General features: G+C 44.3%; 1 protein-coding gene across 1 annotated transcript in view; it reads left to right on the top strand.

The window, feature by feature from the left end:
• bms1 (BMS1 ribosome biogenesis factor) overlaps positions 1 to 14,237 on the top strand; it is a 71,717-nt gene extending 57,480 nt beyond the window's left edge. The window contains exons 18-23 of the mRNA XM_078530525.1: positions 607 to 665; positions 6,110 to 6,232; positions 6,851 to 6,998; positions 7,627 to 7,802; positions 9,581 to 9,742; positions 13,732 to 14,237. Of these exons, the coding sequence (XP_078386651.1) occupies positions 607 to 665; positions 6,110 to 6,232; positions 6,851 to 6,998; positions 7,627 to 7,802; positions 9,581 to 9,742; positions 13,732 to 13,956 (893 nt within the window). The 3' untranslated portion in view covers positions 13,957 to 14,237. The remainder of the gene's footprint in view (positions 1 to 606; positions 666 to 6,109; positions 6,233 to 6,850; positions 6,999 to 7,626; positions 7,803 to 9,580; positions 9,743 to 13,731) is intronic.
• Positions 14,238 to 24,367: the final 10,130 nt, after the last annotated feature.

Raw genomic sequence — 24,367 nt, 5'->3', positions numbered from 1 at the left:
TCTCTAACAATCAAACCTCCCGGGCTTGTTGTCAGGCGGACTTCAGAGCAGGTCACATGACCACTTCCATTTTACTAAATTAAAGACCCAGTCTCTCAAAACGTAATAATTTTATAAGCTTCATAATTGTAACAGTGCTAAGACAGTTAGTGTCTGTGGTGTCATCGCCTCGACGGCGTGAGCTGAAGCCAGTCCTTGCCTGATCCAGGAGGAATTGAGCATGATGATCAGAAGTGGAAACTCTGCCTTGGCCAAAGCCACTGAGTAGTTGCTACCTGTGTGAGTTCACCTGATTGAACTGTTGATTAAAGCTGAGACTCTGTAAGACTGCCATGCAGTACAATCCTGGCTGACCTGCTACCTGTTCATGACTATGGGTGCAATATGAGTAAATCAGATTTGAAGAACCTGTATTAAAGGTGAATATTGCAGAGACAGCTCCTGGAAGCTGAGGCTGTTATAGTGACAGCAGATACCCTCATCAGCTTCAAATCATTCCCACAATCAACCCTCATTGGGAGCCTCTGTTGTAATGCTGCTAATGTTTTCAGTAATAGCTTTTCAGAGTTTTGTGTAACTTGCAAACTTTGTCCTTCCTCACTCCAGGTCCGATTACTCCACAAGGCACAGGATTTTTCGCTATTCCATCTGTGGGTGGTGCTTCGGTGAGTTTCTGCATGTGGGGACACAAGGCAGCTGAACAGGGCAGACAGTGGTTAGGTTAAGCAGCGTTCTCTTCACCATTTCCCCACTCTCTCTCGTTCATGTCCCAACCCCCTCCTGCACTTCCCTTGGGTTATTCAGAAAAAGAGCTTGGTCCTGGTGGGAAAGTGGTGAATGAGAGAAATGATGAAGAAAGCGTTGGAATGGGAAGGGCTGTTAAGGAGTGAGAATGTCAAGGTTGCAGCAATGTACATTAGAGTGGAGGGATATAATACCTTAAAGGGATAGATTCAGCTGTGCAAGATTAGGGCTGTTTCCAGTTCTCATTTTTGGGACAGGGTTGGAAAATGCTCTTCATTGAATCAGACGACCAATAGTCCCACAGTCCAGCTTTTTCCCCTGCAAATAGGTGCCTCTTTTGAAAGTTCCTGTGCAATATGATGCCACAATCCTATCGGGTAGTGCATTCCACAACTTAACGCTGTGTGTGTAGAAGTTTCTCCTTATTTCCCCTGTTGCCCTTTTGAATTTCAATTATTTTAAATCTATGACCCCTGGTGACTGATCCTCTTTCTCCCTATTTGCTCTATCAAAACCTCTCCTAATTTTGACTACTTCTGTTAGGTCTCTCCTTAAGCTTCTCTGCTTTGAGCCCAGTTTCTCCAATCTCTTCACTCAACTGAAGCGGCTCATTCTTGATGTCATCTTGATAAACCCCTTCTGTATCCTCTCCCAGGTCTTGACATCTTTCCCAAAGTGTGGTGCTCAGAACTACACAATGATTGGTAATGGTCTAGTTTGACTCACTTATTTGTATATCCAATGTATTCTATTTATGGAGGCCAAGTATACATACACTTTAACTGCCTTGTCAGCTTTCCCTGCCAGCTTCAAATATTTATAAATATGTACCACCAGTTACCTCCCCTGCTCTTGTACCCGCTTCAGAATACCACCATTTAAATTTATACTGCCTCTCCATGTCATTTCTTCCAAAGTGCATAACTTCACACTTGTCCACATTAAATTGCACCTGCCATCAATGTTCCTTCTAAGCTTGTGGGTGCATGGACACACAGCAATCAGAAATATACTGTGCGGGGACACACAGCAATCAGAAATATACTGTGCGGGGACACACAGCAATCAGAAATATACTGTGCGGGGACACACAGCAATCAGAAATATACTGTGCGGGGACACACAGCAATCAGAAATATACTGTGCGGGGACACACAGCAATCAGAAATATACTGTGCAGGGACACACAGCAATCAGAAATATACTGTGCAGGGACACACAGCAATCAGAAATATACTGTGCGGGGACACACAGCAATCAGAAATATACTGTGCGGGGACACACAGCAATCAGAAATATACTGTGCGGGGACACACAGCAATCAGAAATATACTGTGCGGGGACACACAGCAATCAGAAATATACTGTGCGGGGACACACAGCAATCAGAAATATACTGTGCAGGGACACACAGCAATCAGAAATATACTGTGCAGGGACACACAGCAATCAGAAATATACTGTGCAGGGACACACAGCAATCAGAAATATACTGTGCAGGGACACACAGCAAACAGAAATATACTGTGCAGGGACACACAGCAATCAGAAATATACTGTGCAGGGACACACAGCAATCAGAAATATACTGTGCAGGGACACACAACAAACAGAAATATACTGAGCGGGGACACACAGCAATCAGAAATATACTGTACAGGGACACACAGCAATCAGAAATATACTGTGCAGGGACACACAGCAATCAGAAATATACTGAGCGGGGACACACAGCAATCAGAAATATACTGTGCAGGGACACACAGCAATCAGAAATATACTGTGCAGGGACACAAGCAATGTTGTCTTTAAGATACCTGTGTGCGAGAGACCGTGTGTCGCTTTTTCAGGGACAAGCAAACAGAAGTTAGAGGGCACCTTGTCTGCCTTGTGTCTGTAAAAGCAGTGGTCCTAATAGTGACCCTGGGGAATTCCACTCTGTACTTTTCTCCAGTTGGACAAATATCCATCACCATTACTCTCTGCCTTCCATCCCTTAGCCAGTGACGTTTTTTTAATTCCTTCATGGGATGTGAGCTTCCCTGGCAAGGCCAGCATTTATTATCCATCCCTAATTGCCCTTTTTTAAATTCTTTCATGGGATGTGGGCATCATTGACTAGGCTGGCATTTATTGCCTATCCCTAATTGCCCTCGAGAAGGTGGTGGTGAGCTGCTGCCTTCAACCGCTGCAGTTCATGTGATGTTAGGGAGTTGGAGGATTTTGACCCAGAGACAGTGAAGGAATGGCGATATAGTTCCAAGTCAGGATGGTGAGTGACTTGCAGGGAAACTTCCAGGTGGTGGTGTTCCCATGCGCCTGCTGCCCTTGTCCTTCTGGATGGTAGTGATTGTGGGTTTTGAAGGTGCTGTCGAAGGAACCTTGGTGAGTTGCTGCAGTGTCTTGTAGATGGTACACACTGCTGTCACCATACATTGATGGTGGAAGGAGTGAACAATTAAGATGGTGGATGGGGTGCCAATCAAGCAGACTGCGTAGTCCTGGATGCTGTCGAGCTTCTTGAGTGTTGTTGGAGCTGCACTTATCCGCACAAGTTGAGAGTATTCCATCACATTCCTGATTTGTGTCTTGTAGATGGTGAACAGGCTTTGAGGAGTCAGGTGAGTTGCTCGCCTTAGAATTCCCAGCGTCTGACCTCTCTCGTGGCCACCGTATAGATATGGCTGGTACTGTTAAGTTTCTGGTCACATGTGATTCAGCAATGATTAATACTATTGAATGTCAAGGGGAGGTAGTTAGATTCTCTCTTGTTGGAGGTGGTCATTGCCTGGCACTTGTCATTCATTAGCCCGAGCCTGAATGTCTTGCTGCACATGGATTGCTTCAGTATCTGAGGAGTTGTGAATGGTATTGAACAGCATCCCCACTCTAATCTTATGTTGAAGGGAAGGCCAGCAAAGGATTGGGTCTAATGTCCTGGGACTGAGGTGATTGGCCTCCGGGAACCACAACCATCTTCCTTTGTGTCAGTTATGATTCCAACCAGTGGAGAGTTTCCCCCTGATTCCCATTAACTTCAGTTTTGCTAGTGCTATTTTGATGCTACACTCAGTGAAATACTGTCTTGATGGTCGAGGGCAGGCACGTCTATCTTTTAGCCCTTTTGTCCATGTTTGAATCAAGGCTGCAATGAAATGGGAATCTGGAATGTTGGCCATTTAAGAGTTGAGGGAACAGGACCTAGTGGGGGTACCACTCCCATATCCAAAGATGAAAGATTGTGGTCAGAGCCTCAGCCATCTCCATTCCAGTTTCTCTCAGCAGTCTAGGATGTATCACATGTGGACCAGGTGACTTGTAACTTTGAGTAATGCCAGTCTATTATCGCCTTCTTTCTACCCACTTTTATCCTGTTTAATATCTTTACTCCCCCTCCTTTACTGTGACAGTAACTCCATCCTCTTTTGTGCAGACAGATGTGAAATACCCATTTGATACCTCAGTCGTCTTCACCATCTGCCTGACTCCACAAGAACGTTTTGTTTTTTGCTCTAATTTGTTTGCAATTATTTTAACTGTTTACTTTTTAGCGTGTTATAAAGATTTTTGGATTTTCTTTTATATTACCCGTTAATCTTTCTTCATGCTCTCTCTTTGCCATTCTTAGGTCTGTATTCAGTTTGCTGCTGTATTTTGCCTAGTTTTCAATCGCATTCTGCACCTGACATTTGTTGTAAACCTCCATTTTCTGTTTTATTTTATCTTCCATTTTCTTTGTCATCCAGGGAGCTGTAGCTTTGGATGCCCCATCTTTCCTCTTCTTGTAAGAATGTTTGATTTGAACCTGGAGTACCTTTGCTTTGAAGGCCTACCACTGCTTATCTGTTTTTTTCCCAATCCTGGCCAGCCCACCTAAGCTAACATCTCTTCTCAGGTCATGCTGGCTGTCTTCCAGCTGAATAATTTGATGATTGGTTTTTCTTAGTCCCTTTCCATTACTACTTTAAACCCAATTACCTTATGACTGCCAATACCCAACAGTTCTCCTACTCTATTTCCCATTTTCCAACACTGCTTCCTTCATTGCTGGGCTAGTAACATATTGACCAAGGATAAAAAAAATAAAAATACCTGGAAAAACTCAGCAGGTCTGACAGCATCTGCGGAGAGGAACACAGTTAACGTTTCGAGTCCGTATGACCCTTCAACAGAACTGTTCTGTTGAAGAGTCATACGGACTCGAAATGTTAACTGTGTGTTCCTCTCCGCAGATGCTGTCAGACCTGAGTTTTTCCAGGTATTTTTATTTTTGTTTTGGATTTCCAGCATCTGCAGTTTTTTGCTTTTATTTTTGCTTTTATATAGACCAAGGATGTTCTCTTATACAAATTTTAAAAATTCTTCAAAAGAAAATACTGCAGCTGCTGGAAATTTGAAATAAAATCAGGAAAAACTTGAAATCCTCAGCAAGTCAGACAGCATCTGTGGGGAGAGATATTAAGTTGGCGTCCTCTGGTTCTCGATCCTTCTGGCAATGGGAACACTTGCCCCTTTCCCCTCGTGATTTTGAACACCTCTATCGAATCTCTTCTCAAATCTTCTCTCCTCTAAGGAGAGCAGCCTCAGCTTCTCTAATTTATTCAGGAAACTGAAGTCCCTCATCCCTGGAACCATTCTCTCAAATCTTTTCTGCATCTAATCCCTCCGATAGTGCAGTGCCCAGAATTGGATACAAATAGTACAGTTGGGGCCAATCCAATGTTTAGCAAGATTCATCATAACTTCCTTGCTTTTGTACCCAATGACTTTATAAATCCCAGGAGCCTGTATGCCTTATTGACCACTTTCTCAATCTGCCTTGCTAGCTTAAACCATTTGTACACATGTACTCCCAGGTTTCTTTGTTCCTGCACCACACTATGTCTTCTCATTGCTATTTCTGGTTTCTTTACCCCTGCAAAATTAGTTTAAGCCCCTCTCCCACAGCATCAGTTAGTCCCCAGCCCTATTTAGGTACAATGCGCCTGGGTTGTGCCATTTCTCTTGCACCAGAACCTGTCTCGCTGTCCCAGGAGTCAGAAGCTGCTCCTCCCCCGCACCTCCTGAATCACGTTCAGCCTTACATTCACCGACACTATCTTCCTGTTTCTGTACTCACTCACATGTGGCACCGGGAATAATCCAGGTTCCCCACTCCTGAGGTCCTGTTCTTGTTCTTTTAGCTCCTGAAACTCTGTCTGTAGGTTCTCAATCCCTTCCCTGCATATTTCATTGGCTCCAATATGGACCACAGCGTCAGGCTCTCAATGTTCTACACGCACTGAATTATAACCCTTCTTTGTTATTTCCTCATCATAGGTAAGAGTCAAGTTCTCGAGACTAACTGTCAGCTTTATTTTTGCAGAAAGATTTCAGGATAGCGGCAACGGGTGTGGTGCTGGACCTCGATAAATCTGTAACTATCGTTAAAAAGCTCAAGTTGGTGGGGACCCCATTCAAGATATACAAGAACACGGCCTTCATAAAGGTGATCAGCTTCTTTACTGCTGCCAGCAGTTTCCCTTCGAATGTTCCTCTTGCAATCCTCTTTTTCCATTTCTATCCTATCTAATTTCTTCACCCCTCCCTTTCCTGTGATATTGAAAGCATTCTCTCCTTTAATAAATGCTAAAGTACTCATTTAGTACCTCAGCCATACCCTCTGCCTCCAGAAGAAGATTTTAGCTTTGGTCGTAAATCAGCCCAACCCTTTTTGTATTTATATGTTTATGGAATACCTTTGGATTCCTTTATATGTTACTTGCTAACCTTCTCTCATACACTTTCCCTGCCTCTCTTATTTCCCGTCTCGGGTCTCCCTTTATGTTGCTGACATTAACCACAAGCCTCATTTTCCTGCTTTATGTTGTTTCACATTTCTTTAGTTGCCCAGTGATCTCCAGCTTTGGATGCACTTTCTTTCCCTTTCTCGGGAATGTATTTAGCCTGTACCTGAACTCTCTATTCCCAGATAATCTTTGATTCATTCCACCTGGACCAGATTCCCTTCGGCTCTCTGCAATGACCCATGCGGCCATGAAGGGCTTTGGGAATGAGCTGGATCCTGGGTTGGTAGCTGAACTGATGTGTGATGTGATCTGAACAGGGAATGTTTAACTCGGCGTTGGAAGTTGCTAAGTTTGAGAATGCTTCGATCCGAAGTGTGAGTGGGATTCGTGGCCAGTTGAAGAAAGCACTTCGCACCCCAGAGGGTGCATTCCGAGCCTCCTTTGAGGACAAGTTGCTGATGAGTGGTGAGTAATATATCTTTAAATGTAATTGTTAAGGAAATGGCCTCAAAATGTGATATAACCGAGCTCACTGAATGTCGTTTGTTAAATAATCGGGATGCGTTTAACAGTGGAATTTTTATTTTGTTTCCCACGATTTTGTGCCTTTTAAGGTGAGGGACATTACTGCTGAACAATTGGAACACTTGATGTTTCAGGCACAAGTTCAGCATCAAAGCCTTCTCAGGTCCGGCAGAGCTAATCTCTCTCCCCCTTTTTCAACAAGTTTCAACCCAACCTCGAGCACCCATGCTGCAACCTTGCTTCATTTGTGTCACTATCTCACCAGCAATCCTGGGATTTTACTGAGTGTTAAAAGGCTACTCGAAATGCCTGCTGGAAATTGGTTTGTGGCTAGTGGAGCTTTGCTAATGGTGACATTGGAACAAGTACAAGGCTTTGCCTTTTGTTGTAGGCATTCTGTCTTGCTCCTCGTGGGGAATCAGTGTGAACCTGTGGCTGTGGTAACACGATTTGAATTTAAACTAAACACAGAAATCCTGATGCCTTAACTGGTTTGGAGACAGACTTTAGTCATGTTGTGGTGTGTTCACCAGTATAAAGCTAACCTGTTTGTTTTGTTGATTCTCAGATATTGTTTTTATAAGAACATGGTACCCAGTTTCAGTGCCAAAGTTGTATAATCCGGTCACAACATTGCTTCGGCCAAGCAGCGAGAGAGAAACCTGGAGCGGAATGAGAAGCTTTGGACAGCTCAAACATGACTTGGGCATTAAGATGAAACCAAACAAGGATTCCTTATACAGGGTAATGGCAGATTAATACAATCCTAATGTCAGCTGCACACTGGGATGAATGGGTTGGAATTACTATTGTAGGACAACCATCTTTACCACCAGAACTAAGAGACATGGGTAGTTTCCTCAGTGTAGCAGGTTAGCACAGGACCAACACCAAGTGTTGAACTTTACATAGAGAATCCTAGGGCCAAAGGGCAGCACTTGTGGCTCTGTCCCCCTGCACCAATCGGGGCCCTGTGGCTCTGTCCCCCTGCACCAATCGGGGCCCTGTGGCTCTGTTCCCCCTGCACCAATCGGGGCCCTGTGGCTCTGTTCCCCCTGCACCAATCGGGGCCCTGTGGCTCTGTTCCCCCTGCACCAATCGGGGCCCCGTGGCTCTGTTTCCCCTGCACCAATCGGGGCCCTGTGGCTCTGTCCCCCTGCACCAATCGGGGCCCTGTGGCTCTGTCCCCCTGCACCAATCGGGGCCCTGTGGCTCTGTTTCCCCTGCACCAATCAGGGCCCTGTGGCTCTGTTCCCCCTGCACCAATCGGGGCCCTGTGGCTCTGTCCCCCTGCATCAATTGGGGCCCTGTGGCTCTGTCCCCCTGCATCAATTGGGGCCCCGTGGCTCTGTCCCCCTGCACCAATCGGGGCCCTGTGGCTCTGTCCCCCTGCACCAATTGGGGCCCTGTGGCTCTGTCCCCCTGCATCAATCGGGGCCCTGTGGCTCTGTTCCCCCTGCACCAATCGGGGCCCTGTGGCTCTGTTCCCCCTGCACCAATCGGGGCCCTGTGGCTCTGTCCCCCTGCACCAATCAGGGCCCTGTGGCTCTGTTCCCCCTGCACCAATCGGGGCCCCGTGGCTCTGTCCCCCTGCACCACTTTGCATGAATGTCAATGCTCCCAGGAAAGGAGTAGAGAAGATTGGATTCAGATTTCTGAGGATGGCATTATCTGAAATCTGATGTTTGATAGGCTTAGAGTAAGCATGAAAGCTAAACTAAGCAGTTAGAAACCACTGGTTAGGCCCCAGCTGGGGTATTGTATCCATTGCTGGGCACCACATATTAGGAAAGATGCAAGGTTTTAGAGGGAATGCAGAAGAGATTTATGGGAATGATATCAGGGAGGTGGGACTTCAGTTATGTGGAGAGACTGGTGAAACTGGGAGTTTCTCCTTAGAGGAGAAGGTTGAGGAGATTTTGCTGGAGCTGTTCAAAATTCTGAGTAAGTTTGATAAAGAGCAATCTGTTTCCAGTTGTTGAAAGGTCAGTGACCAGAGGAGAAAGGTTTAAGGTAATTCACAAAGGAGAGATGAGGATTTTTTATTTTGTTATGCAGCAAGTTAGGATTGGAATGCACTGCTTAGAAAGGCTGGTAGAAGCAGATTCAATAATAACTTTCTAATGGGATCTGGGTAAATACATGAAGGAGAAAGACTTAGGACTTACTGGGCTATTGGGGAAGTGAGACTAATTGCAGTAGCTTTTTCAGAGAGCCAAAACAGACCTGATGGGCCAAATGGCCAGCTGTGCTGTATAATTATGATTTATTTCTAGTCTGTCTTAGAATCCAGGTGCCAGCTGTAAAGAATCAGATTTCCAGCATCCGCAGTAGTTTTTTGTAAAGAATCAGTAGTTCAGGCACTGAATCCCTGGCAGAGAAACACCTTTACCCTGCCAAAGTGTTTGTATTTCCGAGTAATTGAGTTTATGACTGGATCGGGTCCTGTGATGCTGACGTGGTTGATTGACCTGCTTTGTACTGGATCTGCTGTGTTTCTAACTGTGTGCATTTTCCTGCAGCCCATCGAGAGGAAGGTGAAACATTTCAATCCCCTCTACATCCCCAAGATGCTGCAGAAAGCTCTGCCCTTTAAGAACAAGCCCAAAAATCAAGAGAAATTGGCCAGTGAAACGCGGGATAGACAACGAGTTGCTGTTATAAAAAGCACACACGAGAGAAAGGTAATTGTACAGAAACAGAAGAAATTCACATGCCCTGTTTAAGGGGCAATGGGTGACAGTGCATCAAGAAAACCTGATTCTCACTGTCCCGGGTCTGCTGTCTGATCTGGTGTCAGACGTTTCTCTGTCCAATCCTATAGACTTGCAGAAATTCCTCCTTGAGATGGTTTCTATGATCCTTAATTTAGTGTCTTACACATTGGATATCCTTTGCCTGATTGTTTTCCTTTGGCACAGCAGCCAGAATCTCGGGAGCAGCATGTTCCAAAAACCAGTGAATCTCAGCCTGTTGGCCCTGAATAACCTGGGAGATGAGTCTCGAGGATATGACTATTTCACTCCTGTTGTGCATTTGCATGTTCTCTCTGAACATTGCGAAGTACTGAGGTAGCTGAGGCATTAGCTGCTGACTGATGTTTGTGGGGAGTTTAGCTCCATTAAGATGTAAAGCTAAGTTAGTTGGTCACCACTGCAATCAGGATGTTGGAATTGGCCTTCAATCTCTGAGTCATGGTGGGCAAACATCAGGCAACGTTCCAGCTGGAGATTAGTGCGGTATCAGTTCCCACTGCTTCTGTGGAGTCTGAGTATGAACGAGCTATTTGATTGTATTCTGTCCGGGGAAGAGGCTTCAACTTTCCACTTCAAAGTTAGAACTTTGTTCTGGGGTTCTGTGGTCAAGGAGCAAAAGGTGAATGTCGCTCGGTGACTGTCTACATCACTAGAGAAAGGTTCCCCAGATAATCTTTACTGAGGCTTCTCTCAATTTCCAGGCCAAAAAATTCAGCTTGATGAAAATCATCATTGACATCATTCTAATTATTTCAAGTATGACTGATCGGTTAGGAAATCCAACCACTAATCAGCTGTCAAATCTAACCCATGAAGTCAGAGTCCCTTTTGAAAATGTCTGTGCCACTATTTTGGTTTCTCTGAGCTGAGGATGTAAGGGTTAAAAGAAATGACTAGCTTAGATACGCATTCATGTCAGGAATATGAGAACAGCATTGCTCTACAGAGGCCTGTCTCCTGTGGCCCAGCATCTCTATTCAGTCCCCAGAGTGTGAATTTCCTGCTGGTGTCTCTGTCACTGAGAGTCCAGTCTCAGTTTACTGCCTGGTCAATTTATCTCACTCTCCATCACTGCAATAAACTCAGGATTCTCTGTTTGGAAACTGAACTTTCACTAACCTCTCACATCGAGAGAATAGTTAGGGGCTGCTGAATAAAATACAATAACCAGGCTGCAGTGGGGGAGTTTTTGAGTTTGTTTTCAAAACCGAGGAGCCCAAAGCCCCCCACTGTTGAAAGCAATGAATAGGCTGCACTGACTGTTTCTTCCTTGGAGTTAACCTTCAGTTTGTGCAGCAGTAACATTGTCGACCTCTGTCTTGAATATACTTGCCGACTGAGCACCCCAACTTTATGGGGTAGAGAATTCTAAAGATTGAAAATCCTTTGAGTGAAGAAATTCCTCTTCCTCTTAGTCCTAGGTAATTGACCCCTTACTACTTCTGCGACTGAATGTGGGCAGAGGTAATGATTTCACCCCTGTTTGTCAGTCTGTGAACAATAGCTCTCAAAAACTAATGGACAGATTCCAATGAAACTTGTTACATAGAATGGATATGGACCAAGACAGAACCGATTAGTCTTTGGCAAAGATCTGGATCCGAATCCTGACGTTTTAAAAAAAATTTTTGGGGGATAGAGCAAATTGAATTTTTTTCTTTTTTACAATGTTATGGGTTGTTTGATTTAGAATGTTTGTGATTGTTTTAGAATGTTCCGAATTGTCTCACATGCTGTCGTGGAATTTGTTCCAGCTGTCAAAATGTGAGCAGAGTTTTCAAAGCAGGTTGTTTAATGTGGATTGGTTTTAAGCCTTCTCAATGAGGTGGAAGCTCTTTCTAAAAAAAGATGTCTTTTTTCAGCATTGTAGTTACAGTGCATCAGTCAGACAAGGAAAAGCCTTAAGGAAGAGCTGTATAATTATGATAATGTTAACAAAGTGTGGTCGAGGTATGTGCTCTTCACATACTCTGGGATTATGATCCCTAGTTCTACACCCCGGAGTCAGTGCAAACACCATCCCAGCATTTACCCTGTCAAGCCTGTTAAGAATTTTCTGTTTGAGTGATATCAGCTCTCATTCTTCTAAACTCTAGATAATATTGTTTATTCTGCTCAATCTGGCCTTGTAGGACAGTCCCCCTCATCCCAGGAATCTGTCTAGTGAACCTTTTATTGCGGTACTCTCTAAGGCAAGTTTACCCTTCTTTGGGTAAACTGTACACAGTATCCAGGTGTGATCTCATCAAGGTCCTATGTAATTGTAGTAAGACATCTTTACTGTTACTGGCCTATTCCTGCTCCTAATCCGTATGTACATATGTTCGTACGTATACTTCAATCCCTTTATAATAAAGGTAAACATGCCATTGTATTTTGTAATTGCTTGCTATATGTCCACAAGTTAACTTCATGATTCGCGTACAATAACACCCAGGTCCCTTTTGAATACCATAATTTCCAGTCTCTCACTATTTAAAAGATATTCTGCTTTCCTATTTTTCCTACCAAAATGGATAACCTCACACTCTCACTCACTTAACCGATTCATCCCTTTTCAGCCTCTTTGGGCCCTCCACGCAGCTTATTTTCCTACCTAGCTCTGTATTGTCAGCTAACTTGGATACGTTCCACTCGGCCCCCTCGTATAAGTCATTGATTGTAAATATCTGAGGTCCAAATACCTATTCTTTCAGTGTTTCACCAGCTACAGCCGGCAAACTTGAAAATTACTCATTTATTCGGACTCTGTTTTCTGCCTATTAACCAATTCTCAATCCATTGTTAATATATATCTCCAATTCTCATGAGCCCTAATTTTGTGTTATAGCCTCTCTTGTGGCACCTTACCAGATGCTTTTTGAAAATTATTATCCCTTAACTACCATGCAAGTTCAATCTCAAAACAAACAAGTTAGTTAAGCATGATTTCCCTTTCAAAAGTCCGTGTTGACTCTGCCCAATCATATTGCGATCTTCTAGGTATTCTGTTGCCGCATTCTTAACAATTAATTTTAGCATTTTCCCTACAGCTGATGTCAGGCTAACTGACCTATAGTTGCCTGTTTTCTTCTTTCTTCCTTCCAATCCACAGGCATTGTTCTAGAATCTAGGGAATTTTAGAAGATCAAAACCAATGCATACACATCTCTGCAGCCATCTCTTTTAAAACATAGGATGAAGGCCATCAGATCCAGGGGATTTATTGACTTTTAGTTTCATTAATTTTGCCAGTATTATTTCTTTACTAACCCTAATTTGTTTAAATTTCTCATTTTCACCAGACCCTTGGTTCCCAACTATTTCCAGAATGTTTGCTTGTGTCTCCTACCATGGAGACAGATGCAGAGAGTTCATTTAAATTCTCTGCCATTTCCCAGTATAAAATTTCCTATCTCTGCTTCCAATTAACCTATGTTTACTCTTATTAACCTGTCCTGTTTTACTTACCTATCGAGCTTCTGCAATCTGTTTTTATATTTCTAACTAGTTTGCTGTCATTCTGTTTTCTCTTTTGATGTCAAATTTTTGGTCATCCTTTGCTAAATTTTAAAATGCTCTCAATCCTCAGGATTACTGGGTTTGTGTCTTGGCAACATTATAAACCTTTTCCCTTAATCTGATACCATCTTTAACTTCTCTAATTGGCTACAGTTGAACCATTGTCCCTTTGGGTTTTTTAATTCCTGAAGGGAATGTATATTTATTGTGAAATATGAAATATTTTAAAATTTATTTAATACTTCAGTGTTTGTCATTAGATCAGAAATATTGATGTTAGTTAAGTAGATTGGCAATCTACCTTAACCAATTTGCTAAGTTCATCGTAATCATTAACTTGCTCAACGTTTGAGTTACACTGTTAATGTGAGATAATATTAGGCTTTGTGTGTTTAAAAACAATGTTTTGTTCTCAGATCTCAGCCCTGCTCTCTGCTCTGAGCACAGTGAATGCATACAAAATACAGAAACAGCATCGAAAAGAACACCAGCAACACAAAGAGTTCCTCACACAGAAATGCAAACAGCAGGAGGATAAGATTAAGAGGCAAAAAGAAGCTCGCAAGAAGATCCATCGTATACTGGGTCAGAAGGAGAAGCGCAAAATGAAATCCAGCCGAAAGGGACGTGAAGAGGACTGAAGCACTTGGCTTTGCCAGTTTGCATTGCAATGGCAGTCACCCACAGGAATTGGAGCTGAGAAGCATTGTCTGTGTATGTGACCATTGGTCACATCTATGACACTTAAATTGTTTCTTTTCTGGGACTGTAACTTACTTTAATGTAATCAATTTGGTCTTTGTGCAGATTTTGATCCATAAAGTCTAAAACGGAGTGTGAAAAACACATGATGCAAAGTTAAATACTCCGTGCTCTGTGACGCACTGTGTATTATGAAAATAGTAAAACTCCTCTTAATGAACTGTGTGACTAATGGTTTCTTTTACAGCGCCTATCCTAAATGTGGTTTGTGGATTTGGTGCCTGACTCGACCTAGGACTGGAGGGCAACATTATTTTTAGGGACATTGAAGATCTTGAAGAGAAATGTAGTAGGAAAGTGCACCCCTTGACCCTGACTTTCAGGGATGCACAAGAGAGTTGGCCTTGTAACAGTTGCTATGTCAGACCTGTTTAGCACCCACCTGTAAAGAAAATGTGTGGACAGCAACAAATCTGCTGGCCCAGTACATCACCCTGGGTTCCTGATCTCACAGTGGGTTCAGTTTCTTTTGTAATGTTTTAGAGCTTTGGCCACACTTTTTATGAATTCTATTTTCACCTATGGCCACCACTAATGGGGAGCACACAATCACCTCAAGGCAGCTTTAGTCTGAATGTACGTTGTGCAGGAAGACCTGGAAATAGAAATGAGAGAAAACACTTTAAAGAATATAGAATCCTACGCTGTTAACAAAGACAGGTTGGTGGGAGATGTATGTGTAAAAGAGGCCATTGCACTGAGAGGGATGGCCATTGTTGAGCCATTGAGGGGTCGGGGTGGAAAGGGGGTTGAGACAGAAAGGAATATACCATCATTTAACGTGTGCACCTACTTATAATGTGATCTATTGTTTCTGCACCAATGATTGGGAGCTAGTAAGAGCCCCTTATCCTCACTGGGATGGAGAAGAGCTGCCCTGGTTAAAATGGATTACAACATCGAGCTCCAAATCAAGGGATGCTTCAGTTGCACAGAGCCTCAGTTACCCCATCATCAAATTCAGCCTTTTGAGGGGATGCAACGCAGTAATATCTAAGCATAAAAAGGTTAACTTGGTGACCTGTCCCCTTGCATTTCTCTGTTGCCCTACCCTCTGGGAACATTTCTATTCACTGTTTTCCCAAATGTGTGAGGTCTTATTCCTCTGCATTGAATCACAGAATCACATAGTGCAGAAAAAGCCCTTCGGCCCATTGAGTCTGCACCAACACATAAGAAACACCTGACCTACCTACCTAATCCCATTTACCAGCACTTGGCACATCATAACATTCAAGGCTATGGGCCAAGTGCTCATCCAGGTACTTTTTAAAGGATGTGAGGCAACCTGCCTCCACCACCCTCCCAGGCAGTGCATTCCAGACCGTCACCACCCTCTGGGTAAAAAGGATTTTCCTCACATCCCCCCTAAACCTCCTGCCCTTCACCTTGAACTTATGTCCCCTCGTGACTGGCCCTGAAACTAAGGGGAACAGCTGCTCCCTATCCACCCTGTCCATGCCCCTCACAATCTTGTACACCTCGATCAGGTCACCCCTCAGTTTCTGCTCCAATGAAAACAACCCAAACCTATTCAACCTCTCTTCATAACTTAAATGTTTCATCCCAGGAAACATCCTGGTGAATCTCCTCTGCACCCCCTCCAGTGCAATTAAATCCTTCCTATAATGTGGCGACCAGAACTGCACACAGTACTCCAGCTGTGGCCTCACCAAGGTTCTATACAACTCCAACATGACCTCCCTACTTTTGTAATCTATGCCTCGATTGATAAAGGCAAGTGTCCCGTATGCCATTTTCACTGCCCCACTAACATGCCCCTCCACCTTCAGAGATCTATGGACACACACGCCAAGGTCCCTTTGTTCCTCAGAACTTCCTATTGTCATGCCGTTCACTGAATACTTCCTTATCAAATTACTCCTTCCAAAGTGTATCACCTCACGCTTTTCAGGGTTAAATTTTATCTGCCCATTTGGCCATCCCATCTATATCTTCCTGTAGCCCAAAACACTCAACTTCACTGTTAACCACCCAGCCAATCTTTGTGTTATCTGCAAACTTACTAATCCTAACCCCACATAGTCATCTATGTTGTTTATATAAATGACAAATAATAGGGGACCCAGCACAGATCCCTGTGGTACGCCACTGGACACTGGCTTCCAGTCGCTAAAGCATCCTTCTGTCATCACCCTCTGTCTCCTACAACTAAGCCAATTTTGAATCCACCTTATCAAATTACCCTGTATCCCATGTGCATTTGCCTTCTTTATAAGTCTCCCATGTGGGACCTTGTCAAAGGCTTTGCTGAAATCCATATAAGCTACATCAACTGCACTACCCTCATCTACACACCTGGTCACCTCCTCAAAAAATTCAATCAAATTTGTTAGGCATGACCTCCCTCTAACAAAGCCATGCTGACTATCCCCGATCAAACCTTGCCTCTCCAAGTGGAGATAGATTCTCTCCTTCAGAATTTTCTCCAATAGTTTCCCTACCACTGACGTGACACTCACTGGCCTGTAGTTCCCTGGCTTCTCTCTATAACCCTCCTTAAATAGCGGAACCACATTAGCTGTTCTCCAGTCCTCTGGCACCTCCCCTGTGGCCAGAGAGGAATTAAAAATTTGGGTCAGAGCCCCTGCAATCTCCTCCCTTGCTTCCCTCAGCAGTCTGGGACACAAATCATCCCGACCTGGAGATTTGTCCACTTTTAAGCCTGCCAACACCTCTAATACAAAGAACAAAGAAAAGTACAGCACAGGAACAGGCCCTTCGGCCCTCCAAGTCTGCGCCGATCATATTGCCCGTCAACTAAAACATTTTGCACTTCCGGGGTCCGTATCCCTCTATTCCCATCCGATTCATGTATTTGTCAAGCTGCCTCTTAAGCATCACTATCGTACCTGCTTCCACCACCTCCTCTGGCAGCAAATTCCAGACACTCACTACCCTCTGTGTAAAAAAACTTGCCCTGCACATCTCCTCTATAGTTTTCTCCTCTCACCTTAAATCTATGTCCCCTAGTAATTGACTCTTCCACCCTGGGATAAAGCTTCTGACTATCTACTCTGTCCATGCCACTCATAATTTTGTAAACTTCTATCAAGTCGCTCCTCAATCTCTGTCGCTCTAGTGAGAACAATCAGAGTTTCTCCAACCTCTCCTCATAGCTAATAACCTCCAGACCAGGCAGCATCCTAGTAAACCTCCTCTGCACCCTCTCCAACGCCTCCATATCCTTCTGGTAATGTGGCGACCAGAATTGCACGCAATATTCCAAGTGTGGCCTAACCAAGGTTCTATACAGCTGCAGCATGACTTCCCAGCTTTTATACTCAATACCCCTGCCAATGAAGGCAAGCATGCCATATGCCTTCCCGACTACCTTATCCACCTGCATTGCCACTTTCAGTGACCTGTGGACCTGTACACCCAGATCCCTCTGCCCGTCGATGCACTTAAGGGTTCTGCCAGTTATTGTATAATTCCTGCCTGTATTAGACCTTCCAAAATGCATTACCTCGCATTTGTCCAGATTAAACTCCATCTGCCATTTCTCCGCCCAAGTCTCCAACCGATCTATATCCCGTTGTATCCGTTGACAATCCTTTTCACTACCTTGTCACTCCCTATATTAATTTGCTTAAGAACCTCGCAGTCTCTCCCCGAGTTCCATACCTTCATCCTCATTCTCTTGGGTGAAGACGGATGTGAAGTATTCATTCAACACTCTAGCGATGTCCTCTGGCTCCACCCATAGATTGCCCCCTTGGTCCCTAATGGGCCCTACTCTTTCCCTGGTTATCCTCTTCCCATTGATATACTTATAGAATACCTTGGGATTTTCCCTACTTTTACCAGCCAGAGCTTTCTCATATCCCCTCTTTGCTTGCCTAATTGCTTTCTTAAGCTCCACCCTGCACTTTCTGTACTCCACTAATGCCTCCGCTGATTTGCTTCCCTTGTACCTGCTAAAAGCCTCTCTTTTCCTTCTCATCGTATCCTGAATATTTCTGGTCATCCATGGTTCTCTGGGATTGTTACTCCTTCCTATCACCCTAGAGGGAACATGTTGAGCCTGTTCCCTCCCCATTTCCTTTTTGAACACCCCCCATTGCTCCTCTGTAGATTTCCCCACAAGTAACTGTTCCCAGTCTACCTTGGCCAGATCCTGCCTTATTTTATTAAAATCCGCTCTCCCCAATCCAAAACATTTTTTTTGCAGCTTGTTGATTTCTTTGTCCATAACAAACTTAAACTGTACCATGTTGTGGTCGCTATCACTAAAATGCTCCCCCACCACCACCTCAGTCACCTGTCCGGCTTCATTCCCCAGAATTGGATCCAGCAATGCACAGTCCCTTGTTGGACCCTCTAAATATTGACCTAAAAAGTTCTCCTGTACACATTTCAAGAAATGCACTCCATCCAAGCCCTTAACACTATATCTATCGCAATTAATGTTGGGAAAGTTGAAATCACCTAATATAATTACCCTATTGTTATTGTTTTTACACACCTCCACAAATTGTGCACATATTTGCTCCTCAATTTCTCGCTGACTATCTGGGCGTCTATAATAAACACCTAACAATGTGGCTGCCCCTTTTTTATTCCTAAGCTCTACCCACAAAGCTTCATTCAATGCCCCCTCCAAGATATCATCTCTCCTTACTGCAGTAACTGACTCCTTAGCTAATAATGCAATACCTCCTCCTCTTTTACCCCCTCCCCTGTCTCACCTGAAGATTCTATATCCCGGAATGTTGAGCTGCCAATCCTGCTCCTCCCTCAACCACGTCTCTGTGATGGCTAATGTATCACAATTCCACATGTCAATCCTCACCCTTAGCTCATCCGTTTTACCTATAATACTCATGGCATTAAAGTAGGGGCCATCCAGCCTTGCCTTACTCCCTTGAAACTTAATGCAGCTGTACTCCCTCTGACTTGATTGTTTTGCTGTATTATGATGTGTCCCTATTCTGCTAACATTCTGTGTCCCCTCCCCCTGCCGAATTAGTTTAAACTCCTTCCAACAGCACTAGCAAACCCGCCCGCAAGGATGTTAGTCCCGCTCTGGTTCAGATGTAGACCGTCCCGCTTGTAAAGGTCCCACTTTCCCCAGAAATGGTCCCAGTGATCCAGGAATCTAAAACCCTCCCTCCTGCACCAACCCTTAAGCCATGTATTCATCTGCGCTATTCTCCTATTCTGAGCTCGCTAGCACGTGGCACTGGGAGTAATCCAGAGATTGCAACCCGAGAGATCTTGCTTTTTAGCCTACTGCCTAACTCCCTGAATTCTTGATGCAAGACCTCATCCCTCTTTCTACCTATGTCATTGGTACCAACATGTACCAATGACCTCTGCCTTATCACCCTCCCCCTTCAGGATGCCTTGCAGCCGTTCAGTGACATCCCGGACCCTGGCACCAGGGAGGCAACACATAATCCTGGAGTCACATTAATGGCCACAGTAGCGCCTATCTGTTCCCCTGACTATAGAATCCCCTATTACTATTGCTCTTCCTCCCCTCCTGTGCAGACAAGCTGCTTATGGTGCCAGGAAGCTTGGCTCTGTCTGCACTCCTTGGAGGAACCAGCACCCTCATCAGCCTCTAAAACAGAATACCGATTTGCGAGTGGGACCCCAGGGGACTCCTGAACTACCTGCCTGTTTCTCTTGGACTGCCTGGTGGTCACCCATTCCCTTCCTTCCTCCCTCAAGTCCCTTCATTTGCAGTGTGACCACCTCTCTAAACGTGCTATGCACGATGCTGTCAGACTCGCGGATGCTCCACAGTGTTGCCAGCCGCCATTCCAGCTCTGAAACCCGAGCTTCCAGGAGCTGCAGCTGGACACACTTCCTGCACACATGCTGGTCCCGAGCACTGGAAATGTTCCCGGCTTCCCACATGGAGCATGAAGAGCACACCACGGCTTTGAGCTCTCCTGCCATGACTTATCCCTTTTAATTAAACCTTTTAAACCAATTACTCTAGGGCCCTTCTTTCCTGATCCTCGTTACTACAGAATATACAAACTATAAACCACAAAAAGACCTTAAACTATAAGCGATAAAAGTAGTAAATACTTACCCGACCTCACCCACTACTTACCAGTCACTCCTTTCCCTTGTAGCCTCTACTGCTGCAGCAGGGCAAGACCACTCTCTGAAGATTTAAGAAGTTGGATAGCAAAGAAAAATTGCAAAAGAGCACCTCATCCCCTATGCACTGAATTCCCACTGTGCACCAAATTGCCAACACCCACACTCCTTCTGGTTGTGTCTCACTCAGGATGAGCACTTTCCCCTGTTCGTGTGCACTCACACTGTAGTGTGAACTGCATCTGCCATCCAGCTGCCTCTGTGTAATGTCAGCCCTGACTGCAAACTCTTGCATTCTTCCTCATTTTCCATATTCACTAGTTTGGCATCATCAACAAGTTTTTAAATATTATTCCTTGAATCGGTGTTCAAATGGAAAACACACACTGGTCCCGGTAATTCCAGAGATCGCAGGAACACACCCTACCAATCTGAAAAACACCTAGTAACCCCTTGGTCTTTGCTGTTGAGCCCCCCAACCATTCAAGATCTGGGAGCCTGTGATGGGATGCCTGCCCTAAGAACATAGGGAATAGGAGCAGGAGTAGACCATAAGTAGACCTCAAGATGTTCCACCATTCAATACACTCATGGCTGATCAAATGCTTCAACTCCAATTTCCTACCCAATCCCCATATTCTTTGGTTCCCTGAGAGACCAATAACATATCTATCCCAGCCTTAAAAGATACTCAATGATGGAGCATCACCAACCCTCTGGGACAGATAATTCCAAAGATGCGCAACTCTCTGACTGAAGAAATTTCACCTCATTTAACTGATCAACCCTTTAACCTGAGACTGTTGTCCTTATATTCCAGATTCCCCAGGGGGCGGGGTGGGGGGGGGGAGAAAACCTCAGTGCGCGAACCCTGTCAAGACCCTTTAGAATCTTGTACGTTTCATTGAGGTCATTCTTCTGAACTCCAGAGAGTAAAGGCCCAATTTACTCAGCCTCGTATCATAGGTCAACCCTCTCATCCCAGGGACCAATCTCATGAACCCTTGCTGTAAGGCCACCAATGCAAGTGTATCCTTCCTTAGACATAGAGACCGAATCTGCACACAGTACTGTACTCCAGATGTGATCTCAGGAAAGCTTTTTTGCAACTGTAGCAAGACTTCCTTATTCCTGTACTTCAATTCCTTTACAATAAAGGCCAGCATACCATTAGCTTTCCCAAATGCTTGCTGTTCTTGCTTGCTAACTTCATGTTCCTTGTACAGCTACACCAAAGTCTCTCTCAACAGAAACATTTAGAAATTTCACACCTTTTAGAAAATATTCTTGTTTTCTATTCTTACTCCCAAAGTGAATAACCTCACACATCCCCACACAATGCTTCATCTGCCACCTTGTTACCAACTCATTCAACCTGTTTATCTCCTTGCAACCTCTTTATGTCCTCCTCACAGCTTATATTCCCACCCAGCATGTATCATTAGCAAACCTAAAGATGAAGGAACAGAGTAATATATTTAAGTCATTAATTCATCATAAATAGCTGAGACCTTGTGGATGTGGTGCAAATCAAATGGCCTGCTTTGTACTGAAAGATAAATGAAGCTTCTGGACTGTTGTGGGAGCTGAACTCAGCCAGGCAAGTGGAGAGTATTCCATCACACTCCTGAATTGTAGATGTTGGACAGGCTTTGGGGAGTCAGGAGGTGAGTTACTTTCCTAGCTTCTGACCTGCTCTTGTAGCCACAATGTTTATATGGATAGTCCAGTTCAGTTTCTGGTCAATGGTAACCCCCATTGCTAGTGGGGTATTCAATGATGGTAATGCATTGAATGTCGAGGGACGATGGTTAGGTTCTCTCTTGTTGGGGATGGTCATTGCCTGACACTTGTGTGGCATAATTGTTACTTGCCACTTGTCAGCCCAAGCCTGGATATTGTCCAGGTCTTGCTGCATTTGGACATGGGCTGCTTCAGTATCTGAGGAGTCGCGAATGGTGCTGAACATTGTGCAACCATCAGCAAACATCCCCACTTCTGAACTTATGATGGAAGGAAGGTCATTGATGAAGCAGCTGAAGATGGTTGGGCTGAGGACACTATCCTGAGCAACTCCTGCAGTGATGTCCTGGAACTAAGATGATTGAGCTCCAACAACCACAACCATCTCCCTTTGTGCTAGGTATGACTCCAACCAGCAGAGAGATTTCCCCCTGATTCCCACTGACTCCAGTTTTACTAGGGCTCCTTGATGCCACACTCGGTCAAATGCTGCCTTGGTTGCAAGGGCAGTCACTCTCACCTCGGGAGTTCAGCTGTTTTGTAATGAGGTCAGGAGCTGAGTGATCCTGGTGGAACCCAAACTGAGCATCAGTGAGCAGGTTATTGCTAAGCAAGTGTCGCTTGATAGCACTGTTGATGGCCCCTTCCATTACTTTACTGATGATGGAGAGTAGACTGATGGGGCAGTAATTGGCCTGGTTGGATTTGTCCTGCTTTTTGTGAACAGGACATTCCTGTAAGGGGCTCTTCGTGAGCCAGCTCAGCCTCACTGTTAGTTCTTGACTTTAGGATTTTATAAAAGGACAAACTTACACGGACACAGGGTTTTAGGTTCAATCACAAACTTGTTTATTAACAAAACACCCCAATGCCCTAATACAAGATCTCTAAACTAGTGTAATGAGGCTGCACAACATTCAAAACCACAATTTATTAATAAAAGTCTCTAGTGAAAAGAAAAACCCACAGGCAAAACCCACCTTTCTGCCCCAAAGCTTATTGGATCCAATTCAATCCCCCTCAGGATTTAGTTGCTACCCATAAAACTATTGTTAAACCTCAGCCCCAATATCCCTCAGATCTGGCTGATGCTTACAACTCCCCACATGGTTGGTCACTGTAGGTCCGTGAATCAGGTTGACTGTTCCTGTTCCTCCTTGGTGACTGCAGTGCCAGACCTTAAGGCCTTGGCCTTTTATTATGACCTTTATCGACAATATCAAACCATATTTCCTGGAGACACTCTGTTTGGATGGTTGGTGCTTAGTACCCTTTTAATCTCTTTAGTCCAGTTCCTGCCTTAGTCCAGATAAACTCATTCATTGCGATGTTGTTGTTCTTAGATTAGAAGATAGCAAATGTAACTCCATTACTCTAAAAGGAAGGGAGACAGAAAGCGGGAAACTACAGGCCAGTTAGCTTACCATCTGTCATAGGGAAAATGTTAGAAGCTACTACTAAAGAAGTTATAGCAGGGCACTTAGATAAGCTCAAGGTCATCAGGCAGAGTCAACATGGTTTTGTGAAAGGAAAATCGTGTTTAACCAACTTATTGGAGTTCTTTTGAGGAAGTAACATGTGCTGTGGATAAAGGAGAACTGGTGGATATACTGTACTTAGATTTCCAGAAGGCATTTGATAAAATATAGCATCAAGGTTTTTTGGGGGAAAAAGATACTTATGATATAGGAGGTAACATATTGGCATTCAAAGAAGAGTGGCTGGCTAACAGGAAGCAGAGAGTAGGCATAAATGGGTCTTTTTAGGTTGGCAAGATGTAACGAGTGGTGTGCCACTGGGATCAGTGCTGGGACCTCAACTGTTTACAATTTATGTAACTGACTTGGATGAAGGGATTGAAGGGATGGTTGCCAAATTTGGTGATTACACAAAGATAGGTAGGAAAGTAAGTTGTGAAGAGAACATAGGTGTGCTTGCACATGAACAGGGCAGAGTGCTCATCCTGAGTGAGACACAGCCAGAGTGGGTATTGGCAATTGGGTGCACAGTGGGAATTCGGTGCAAAGGGGAAGAGGCGCTCTTTTCATTTTTTCTTTGCTATCCAAAATCTTAAATATTCAGAGAGTGATCTTGCCCTGCTGCAGCAGTAGAGGCTAAAAGGGAGAGGAGTGACTGGTAAGTAGTGGGTAAGGTTGGGTAAGTATTTACTACTTTAATTGCTTATAGTTTAAGGGCTTTTTGTGGTTTATAGTTTGTATATTCTGTAGTAACGAGGATCAGGAAAGAAGGGCCCCAGAGTAACTGATTTAAAAGGCTTAATTTAAAGGAATAAGCCATGGCAGTGTCCAGTGGCGTACCACAGGGATCTGTGCTGGGTCCCCTATTATTCATCATTTATATAAACAACATAGATGACTATGTGGGGGGTAGGATTAGTAAGTTTGCGGATGACACAAAGATTGGCTGGGTTGTTAACAGTGAGGTTGAGTGACTTGGGCTACAGGA

The sequence above is a fragment of the Cetorhinus maximus genome, chromosome 27 (genome assembly GCF_964194155.1).
Source record: "Cetorhinus maximus chromosome 27, sCetMax3.hap1.1, whole genome shotgun sequence".
Taxonomy (NCBI): domain Eukaryota; kingdom Metazoa; phylum Chordata; class Chondrichthyes; order Lamniformes; family Cetorhinidae; genus Cetorhinus; species Cetorhinus maximus.
The sequence above is the reverse complement of the archived record's forward strand: the minus strand, read 5'-3'. Positions and strand labels throughout refer to the sequence as shown.